The 10,767-nt window shown below is 35.4% G+C and overlaps 1 protein-coding gene across 1 annotated transcript; it reads right to left on the reverse strand.

Moving 5' to 3' along the window:
- Positions 1-986: 986 nt before the first annotated feature.
- Positions 987-3,266, reverse strand: LOC140005253 (cytochrome P450 CYP82D47-like). Its single transcript, XM_072045953.1, has 2 exons — positions 2,238-3,266; positions 987-1,886 (listed from the first exon to the last, which is right to left on the reverse strand). Exons 1-2 carry the CDS (start codon positions 3,198-3,200, stop codon positions 1,248-1,250), a joined length of 1,602 nt encoding a protein of 533 aa, XP_071902054.1. The 5' UTR covers positions 3,201-3,266; the 3' UTR covers positions 987-1,247.
- Positions 3,267-10,767: the final 7,501 nt, after the last annotated feature.

Here is a 10,767-nt window from a genome sequence, read left to right on the forward strand (position 1 = left end):
TTTGATAGGGCATAAATTGCAGTACATTTATATATATATATATAAGTTGCTAGTTAACTATATTATTTAAACTTTATTGTGAATGGAAACTACTTAATTTTGTTCTTATATTGCTTTAATTGGTGAAAAGTTTAATTGAAAAGAAAACAGACTGAAAACACGGTGCGAAGAAGCGAGGGAAGAGGAAAAAGTCAAAAGAAAGGGGTTTTGCAAGATTAACATGTTTCTGTATTTTGGTGATAATTTGAGTTATTAAAATCGGATTGAAATGATTCTTAATTCATTTTAAAGCAAAAAGGATGCTCTATAATTTTTATGAGACGTTAAAGTTTGATTCTCACGTATTTCATAGCCAAAAATCCAAAGTATTGAAGTATAGTTGCGCTGCAATGCTCTTATGACTAGTTCTAAATATTTTGGGTATATCTCAACATTCGAACCTCCAAACGACATGTGCCATTGCAAAGTTAATTCAAAGAGTTACAACTTTCGTCTTTTGAACAAGAGCTGATTCGGCCTCGTTGACAGAGTTACTTATTTGATTCAGAGGTTTTGTTGATTTTTTTTTTTCTTACCTCTTTGTTTCCATTTTCTGTTAGTTAGCGCTTAATTGTTTTCTTTTGATTTTGATTACTTTTGTGATGGTTTTGGGGTTTTCTTATATATAGTTGCTTATGCCTATTAAAAGGGTTAGGATACATTTTGATGAGATTACAAGATCCTCTTTATAATTTGGCAAACTTCTATTGAGATTAAAAGGTAGGGCGCATTTTTTGCCCTCATCATTAACAAGTAGATCAGTGTAACTAAACCAACTTTCATAGACTAAATAATAATTTGGACGAATCTCAGGAAGGTACATGACACTAACAGAAGATTTTAAAAGCATAAGCTTACCTAATTGACTTGAAGAACAAATCTAAATCTAACATTAATCGCTATAGAAAAGAAAAAGTAATAAAATAACTACCAGTAATACGAACATATTTATCTTTTCAACAACAAATCTTATTGAAATAAAAGTAACGGAATACCAACTGGCAGTAATACCAAATGGTTACCAGTTTATGTGGTCTAATACAGAGTGGTGAATTCATTATTCTTAGCCCTTAGGTCGCACAAAATTTACAAAACTATGAAATTTATTTTGTAACTAGTAAAACGTAACCATATTTAGCCAATTGTCCACTTGCTATTCATGTAAAAGCTTTAGGCACAAGCCCTGGTTCCGTTTTAACCATCTAAAATTATCCATAAAGTGCATGATTAGGCAGGCGTGGCTTGATGAGCACCTCCAGCGGAGTAGTCTTGCACAAGCGCGTACCCAAACCTTCAGTCATGTCCACTGGTAAGTTTGATGGGGTTGTGAATTCAAAACCCTGCAGCAATCGGGCAACGATCAAGTATATCACCTGTGTTGCCATTAGCATTCCTGGACATGATCGTCTTCCAGAGCCAAAAGGGGTGAAGGCATAATCTAGGCTATAGCCATCGTCATGCATCTTTCGGGGACCATTGCAACTATTCAAGAATCTCTCTGGTAAAAACTTATCTGGTTCCGACCAAACTCTTGGGTCGCGATGCAGTTTCCACACGTTCACAAACAATAAAGTATTTTTAGGAATGAGGTATCCGCCAACGGTACAATCTTCTATGGCTCGGCGTGGCACGGATATAGGTGGTGGATATAGGCGGAGTGTTTCTTTCGAAATAGCTTGAATGTAGGCCAAACTCTTGATATCTGATTCTTCTACCCATCTGTCTTTACCAATATGTCTATCTATCTCTTCCTGCGCTTTCTTCATGACATGTGGATGGTTTAGTAACAGGGACATGAGCCATGTTAAGTGTGTTGATGTGGTTTCAAACCCTCCTACGATCAGAGTCTGCAAAGTATAGATAATATGGTGAGTAGTTTCTCGGTGAATAAATAAAGTCCCATGCCGTAAACACATGCAAAAGCTTGATACTATATTAGTAGTGGAATGTGTTGGGCTAGTTTCCAACCGATTTTAAAGATTTGATTTTAGGTTTTGACTCTCAAAAAACTATTTCATTGTTTTTTTTCTCCTTTCAAGGGAGAAAACCTAAAATCTAATTTTTAAAATAAACTTTTGAAAATAAACTGTCATGGTGCTATGAGAAAATGTCCAAGGCTGTGAGATACATGAAAAATCCTAGCAAAAACCGTGTAGAAAGTTGAGAGATAATGATACGGTGAAAGTGTGGCAGCTTACCATGATTGTGGCCTTGATCGCAGTCTCCCTCGAGTATCCAAACACAGACTCGCTTTGGATTTTTGAAAGCAACACATCCATGAAGCCTTTCTCATCTATTGTCTCACTATTCATCCTTCGCTGAGTATGCTCATCCCACAAATCCTGAACAACAGCGTCAAGCTCTTTCGTGAACCCCTTCATGGACTTAATGTGCCCTCCTATATCAAGCCATTTCAAAAATGGAATTGGAATCATATCGGACAAAACAAATTGCCCGGCATAGTGTACAAGTGCCTTAAAAACTTTCTGGAATTGAGCATCTTTATTTGTGCCAACCTCAGTTTCACTGTATCTCATCCCAGAAACTTTCTTCACAATAAGATTCAATGTGAATTTCTCGAACAGCTTCCTCAATTCCACTTTGGCTGGACTTGCTGTACTACTTTTCCCACCAACATTGTTGGCCTTACTGAAAATTGAGAACACTTCTTTCATGGTATTATCGACTTCTGAGACTCGGACATGCCTGACTTTCTCAAGCCCCCGAGTTGAAAGTAAGTCAAGAAAAACTATCTTTCGTATCTCGCGCCAATAGGGACCGTACGGTGCAAAAGCAAAAGATGCATTGCCAAAACACAGAGTTTCAGCAAAAATTGATTCAGGGCGTGAGGAAAGGGCTTTGTCACTGATGGTAAAGCAATCTTTAACTGATTCCCAGTTGCTCACAACAAGGGCTGGTGTCATACCAATGCGTAAGGCGAAGACAGGGCCGTATTTCTCAGCCATGGCTGCTAAGTTCCTCGCCACAGAACTTTTGGTATTAAAGCTAAGAAGGTGGCCTATGATAGGCAAGCCACCTGCTGCTTCTGGTGGATATGGGAGCTTACTTTTTGGAATTTGGTTCCTTGATTTCCATTTTCTTTGGAGTTGAAAAAAAGCAAGAACGGCTACAATTGTCACCAGATATGGAATGAATTCCATTTTCTGATTTCTCTGGGAAGTAGATTACTGATGTACTGCTTAGCTTCTATCAGCTCTTTATATAGGGAAATTCTAGCTGCTTCAGAGCACAATCCCAATATAAAGATACAAATATTATATAATTATTCCATTTACGTTTTACACTTGCTTACATAATGGGGACAATTACATGGCAGGGGCTGATGCAGCAATGTAGCAAAGTTCGAAACCACTTCATTAATTCTAGAAACGGCAGGCACTTAAGAGATTACTTGTGACCATGGTTCCAAGTCGCAGTAGCGGTCTGGACCGTTCCACATCGGTCTTGGCATATCAGTCACGGTCTCGGCGAGATGCGAATTTTTGAAATATTTAATATTCTAAAAATTGTAAAAAAATATGATAAACAAAAATAATTAAAAATTTTGTAAAAATAATAAAAATTTGAATTGACTCGGGATGACTCGGAATGACTCGGTGAGATTCGGCCGTTTCAACCCTTCACGGTGACATCTCGGCGAGTCACGTATCTCGGTATCGTTTCGTCGCGGTCTCGTCTCGAACTAGGCCGAGACGGTGACGACTCGGCCGAGTCGTCTCGGTCTCGGCTGAGTCTTCGAACCATGCTTGTGACAGCTGAGCACAAGCAGCCTATTCAAATAGTTTGGAACTCTGTTCAGGGTTCTTTTCTTTTCTTTTTTTTGGTATGGGGTTCTCTTTTCAAATAGTTTGGAACTCTGTTCTTTACAATTAAATGTATTATAGGAAATTTAGAAGCTGAACTTTATGTAGTCCATATAAATAGTGTGAGAGTTACAGGGCGCAAATGGAAAGCCGAGTACTTGAGACAACATGGATCCCATATACTCAGAATTTAATACGAGATAAATGGAGTATTGCCCTATTAGCAACATACAAAAGTGGATTGTCCATTGTGAAAATTTAAGTGAGAAATTAAGGAGATTGCTTCTAAAATAAAAGATGGAGATCAAGAAGCATTTGCAACAAAACACCAGAAAAGTAAAGTAAAATAAAATAAAGAGGGGTTGCCACTTTTTTAAGAACAGGGAAATTAAAACTCAAAACCTCTAATTTTTTAATCTTAATTTGAGCTATTAGGTCAAAGTTTTCTGGACGAGACGTTGTCACTTGCCTCCTCATTTAAAAGAAAAGAAAAGAAAAGTTGAAGAGAGGTTGGTTCATCTCCACGAATGTTGGTTCGAGTTGCTTGTAGTAGGAGATTGCGTAGCTGCTTGCATCTCAACATGTAAGCTGGCTTCTCCTACAATGGAGTGATGTGCAGATGGAGGTCCCTCCCGGCCGGCCGTCCCTATCGTACGGCCAACAAGACTTCGAAGCTGCCAATAATTAATACTACTGAAAGTTGCAAAGTTGGACAAGTCTTTTAATGCTTGCACGTAAAATCGTGCTTGGGATATCAAACTATGATGGACTGCACCCAAACAGATAAACCTAAAAACCTACATGAACAATGACAAGAATTTGATATACGAGGCAAAGAAAACAATTTTCTTCTATTACTCAATGGAGGCTGCGGCTGCAAATGATGCAATTCAAGCCATCCGATTTTAAATTTATTCATTTTTCTCCATAAGCTGTTTTCTAAAATCACAATATATTCTTGGGAGAGTCCTTAATTTCTTGTGTTGCAACTAACAAATGCAGCGCCAATAGCAATGTCCTTTTCAATTTGATCAATTCTGAAAATGATTTTTTTTTCTTTCGATAATACCATGCTTGGTAGTTACTCTTAGGTTATAACTTTCTTGACGAATATTCATGCAGAAATCAGTGTAAGTTTACCATGAAACAATTCAACCTACAGTCTACTGATTGCAGAAAATTGAGAGGGTAAAAACGGTGGTTAGTCAACTCAAGGTAGAACAAAAGGCCGGGGCAAAAAAGTAGTTCATCAGAATGGCACAATGATATGTATGTATAAAACTTTGAAAGCTATGTGAGGCGTATTTTTCCCCAGAATTTTAGTACAATCACGAAAACTTAATTTTGAAAATTACAAATAATATAAAACTCTCCCAATCATTACTTTCTATCGTATGAATATTTAGAAAATAAGGGATGCAGATACCTCAATTTTACGGATAGGAAGATAGAATAAAAAGTTTTTTTTTTTTTTTTTTGGTAGATCAAAGAAACAGGTCGGATTGAGAAATTATTTTTTGTTTCCTGTGCTGCGATGATATATGATTATGATGAAGCATCTGACTAAGTGAAGTGATTATGATGCAAATCAAATAACAACTCAGCAACAGCAAACGTTGATGGGACTAATCAAAATCAAGTCTCAAGCATAAAGACAATAATGCTGTGAAGCACTAATGCTGTGTCCTATTCAATAAATATAATGGGATGATTTGAACTATATATTTGTTTTTCTTTACCATTTTCTACTACTTTCTTTCCTTTCTGATGTCAAAAATATATATATATATATATATATATATATATATATATATTCGTGTAGATAAGATTGCAGTCTCCTTAAGCAAATTCATACCTATTTTGTTATATGACCTATTTAACTAAACTCCGAAATCAAATTTTTTTTTTTTTTTTTTTTGGTCTCATAGTTAAATACAAACTTCCATATACACCCCTTATACGTTCATTTAGTCTATACACATGTCTCGCGTGAATAACTAGGAGTAGCCCTAGCATAAAATTAGGGTGGATTGCATGCACAAAAAATAAGCAACACACCACTAACATGCAAATGGAAGACTTTAACTTTTATGCCAATAAACAGGAAGTCCAGCTCAGTCTTTTTTAAAAAAAGATTTAATCTTATATACATTACCAATAAATACACGTGCAAGAATTGAAATTGAAATTCAAATTTACATTAGTTGGCATACATTTATCAATTAATTTACGCACTATCAGTGTTTATAAAATTAATCTTTTTAAAATTATGCAAAAATAACTTTTTAAAGAAAGAATGCAAGTACGAATATAAATCTTGAGATCAGACAAATCTAGACCTTTTTTTTCCGGAGACGACAACTGTTGTATAACCTATCTATCCTAAACTACAGGGAGGGGGAGCCTAAAAAGGCTGTGTTTAGAGCTAGCAGGTATACAAATCTTACTAGACCAAGTGAGTGCTTTGGTATAATCCTTGGACAAATCTAGACAAGCCGTAAAGCTTTGATTAGTCACAAAAAAGATATCCAAAGGCCCGAATATCTAAACAAGCAATATGGCCCCAGAAATAAGGCTAGAGAAATTTCCCATACAACATGTAACAAAGCTCAAAGTATTGAAGAGGCCAAAAATTTTATTGTTTGGGTATTCCAACTCCCTAACCAAGAAACACATAGTGTAGCACACCCAATTTTAATTTCGGTTTTAAAATATGACCCAAGTCTACTTCCTAAACCAATTTTCAAATCAATTCTAGTGTAAGTGTGATTATTAAAGAACAAATCTATTTTTAAAGTTACCAAAATTCCAAATGATTTAATTTTGTCAATACACTTGAAAGGTACTCCGACTGTTTGAGCAAATTTAGACGCATGAATATGAAATGCCATTCAAATGTTGTCCAATAAATTTTCAGATTGGACCACCGCGTGGCAGTTTAACATTCACATATTACAGTTTTATTAATGTCTATCAAGTTGTATCAATCCTTTTAGCGTCTCATCAAGATGGGAATTCTAGAAGGTTGGGCAAGTGCCGATAAGTCTTCTAGAGTTGTAAATGAGGCGAAAGAGTTCTCCTGTCGTAAGAAAAGCATCGATAAGTCTTCTAGAGTTGTAAATGAGGCGAAAGAGTTCTCCTGTCGTAAGAAAAGCATCTTGAACGTGACTGAAAGGTACGGAACGACAGTTTCTCGGACTTGACATTGGGGATTCCTCGGACAACTTGTTTTCATTATAATGGGACTCGGGACAGAGACGGTTGCACCTGTAACCGTCCAGGCGGTTTTGGTCATTATCAATTGCGCGTAACTTTCTTTATACATCATGTAACTTTTTTTGCACATCGCGTAACTTTAGAGCAAATTTTTGTGGGAGTCATACATGACGTGAAAATCGAGTTACAACTTGTAATCTCAGCCTCACAAATTTTTGAGGCCAAATCAGGGCCATTAACCGTTGCAGATCCCCATTTCCATTATAATGCATGCTTGACTTCGACAATTCCGAAGAATACAGGATCAGGCCGCAAAAACCCTAGATGGATCCGTTTTGAAGAAGGATCCATTGTTGTACTTACTTCTGACTTAACCATGTGCCCATTCATTCATCGGTTGAGTTGCATGGCCCTCTGCCATTGTTTTGAAAATTGGACCGGTTGGATCGCGAATCGTTCATATAGCTCGAGTCCGATTCATACTTTGGATTGATTGAATTAAAAATCTGGTAAGAACCGTTCGAACTATGTAAACCGAATTGAACCATTGAACGGGCCTTTTTTTTTCTATGAAATTGAAAAAAAAAAATCGATTTTCCTTAACTCTAAAGACTAATTATTAAATGCCACATCCACTCACTTTTTTCTCATTTTTTGCCACTTATCAAGTTTGCATCTATATTTTCTTTTTTCCTGACTTCCTCCAAACTCAACCTTCTTTTTTTAAAGTTGCGATCTCTAAATCCCAAAAATATGAATTCAAATTCAAATTCATAATGTCTAATGCACATACACGTGAATTTTGTATAGTTTTAGAATATTGTGGCATTTTTGGGTTGGATTTAGGATTATTTTTTGGGTGGATACAATGGAGATTGAAATAAAATTTATTTGTTTAAACTTATAATTCAAAAAAATTATTTGTTAAAATTCAAATTCTTTGAAAATATTAAACTTTTCATCATATAAATTTTTAAATTAGTCCATCCATGTCTTATTTTGTGCATACATTTTATATAAATTATTTTTAAAAAAATTTGTTAAACCAGAGTTGAACAAGTCCGACTGATTGGACCTAAATCCGAACATCTGTCGGTTCAATTAATGGTTCGAATTTCAAAACATTGGTCTCGAGTTAATAACTAGGAGTAGTCCTAGCATAAAATTAGGGTGGATTGCATGCACAAAAAATAAGCAACACATTAACATATAATAGAAGACTTTAACTTTCATGCCAACAAACAAGAAGTCAAGCCCAATCTTTTCAAAAAGATTTAATCTTATATACATTAACAATAAATACACTAATAGGTATAGATGCATGGCACATGTACAAGAATTGAAATTTAAATTGAAATTTAAATTTAAATTCAAATTAGGTGACATATATTTACCAATTAATTTATGCACAGTCAGTGTCTCTAAAATTAATCTTTTTAAAATTATGCAAGAATAACTTTTTTTAAGAAAGAATGCAAGTGCGAACATAAATCTTGAGATCGGACAAATCTAGACAAGCGTTAATCTTTTTAAAATTATGCAAAAATAACTTTTTAAAAAAAGAATGCAAGTACGAATATAAATCTTGAGATCGGATAAATCTAGACTTTTTTTTTTCCGGAGACGACAACTGTTGTATAATCTATCTATCCTAAATTACAGGGAGGGGAGCCTAAAAAGGCTGTGTTTAGGGCTAGCAGGTATACAAATCTTACTAAACCAAGGGAGTGTTTTGGCATAATCCTTGGACAAATCTAGACAAGCCGTAAAGCTTTGATTAGTCACAAAAAAGAAATCCAAAGGCCCGAATATCTAAACAAGCAATATAGCCCCAAAAATAAGGCTAGAGAAATTTCCCATACAACATGTAACAAAGCTCAAAGTATTGAAGAGGCCAAAATTTTATTGTTTGGGTATTCCAACTCTCTAACCAAGAAACACATAGTGTAGCACACCCAATTTTAATTTCGGTTTTAAAATATGACCCAATTCTACTTCCTAAACCAATTTTGAAATCAATTCTAGTGTAAGTGTGATTATTAAAGAACAAATCTATTTTTAAAGTTACCAAAATTCTAAATAATTTAATTTTGTCAATACACTTGAAAGGTACTCCGACTGTTTTTGAACAAATTTGGGCGCATGAATATGGCATGCCATTCAATGCCGTCCAATAAATTTTCAGATTGGACCGCCGCGTGGCAGTTTACATGATAGACAATGACGTATTCCTCCAATTAACATTCACATATTACAGTTTTATTAATGTCTATCAAGTTGTATCAATCCTTTTAGCTTCTCATCAAGATGGCAATTCTAGAAGGTTAGGCAAGTGCGGATAAGTCTTCTAGGGTTGTAAATGAGGCGAAAGAGTTCTCCTGTGGTAAGAAAAGCATCTTGAATTTTAGCCCTGTCCACGCGACTAAAAGATATGAAACTACAGTTTGTGTGACTTGACATGGGTGATTCCTTTTCTTTTTTTTTTTTTCTTTCGATAACGATAACATTTATATAATTTAATCTATTCTATTCTACAAAAAAAAGAAATCTAGAGAGACTGTATAAGGAATTAACAGATATATATATATATATATATATACTAGGTGCGGTCCCCGCGTAATGCGTGGGCATCCAGGGATTTTTTTTTAAAGATTTTCTGGATCTTCACTCGACAGGCAATTGGTAATCATAGTAGTAGTTAACGCAGTAGCAGGAGCAGCATGGACAATTTCTTCAGTATGAGCCCCAAAAGATAAGCACAACTTTTTCCTATGATAAGCCTCTCTCTGCTTCTGTTGACGGATTTCTTTGTTTTTTGCCAGACGATCCTATTCCTCTTCAACTTTTGTTTGGTCACAGTGAATGCGAAAAGTCTCCCCAATAATTAATTTTTCAGCTCGTTTTAATTGTTCATGAGCAGGAAGTGTTAAAAAATTATTTAATTTTCTTCTCTGATATGCCTCTCTTTGTTTGGCCAAGCGAATTTCCTTTTCTTGAGGAGAGAGTGCAGCGTATTATTCTCTTAGTTTTTTATTACGTTGGTTCTTTTTTGTAGTTATTGAATCAGCAGAATCAACAACAAACTTGGAGAAGCTCATTTTATTGGACAACAAGAATCAAATAGCCAATAAACAAAAGTGCAACATGTAGCAATTCAAAACCAATAAGACATTCAATAAACAGCAGAATAACGAAAATAAACATGCACATAAAACCGAACCTGTAACTGGTGAGGAAACTTGCACCGATAACAAGCAGCTAATGAAGTTGTAGATATAAGAAGCAGGAAAGGAGAAGCTCGGCAAACGAAGCTAGAAGTCGACAAAAGAAAGAAAGAGCATATTGTTTAAAAGAAAGAGCATGTTGTTTAAGAGCTGCAAATTGTTTAAAAGCTGCAAAGAAGAAAATGGAAGATGATGAAAAGAACATGCAAGATGGAGAACAAAGAAATCACAAACAACGTTTATAGTGTTTCAGTAGAACCTCGAAGAACTATAGCTCTCGAAGGACAATAGAGTCATTAGATACTGTGATTGTTGTATTGCTGTAGGCAGGTCAAATAAGGATTTCAATGGGTTATCTTCTTTCACACAAAGAAAAGCCAGACGGCACAAAACTAAAACTCCACCTGGAACGCACAAAAACAATGCGGCGACACAAATGCAATTTTAAAGATATCAGATGTACA

This window comes from Coffea arabica, chromosome 4c (assembly GCF_036785885.1).
Source record: "Coffea arabica cultivar ET-39 chromosome 4c, Coffea Arabica ET-39 HiFi, whole genome shotgun sequence".
Lineage (NCBI taxonomy): Eukaryota > Viridiplantae > Streptophyta > Magnoliopsida > Gentianales > Rubiaceae > Coffea > Coffea arabica.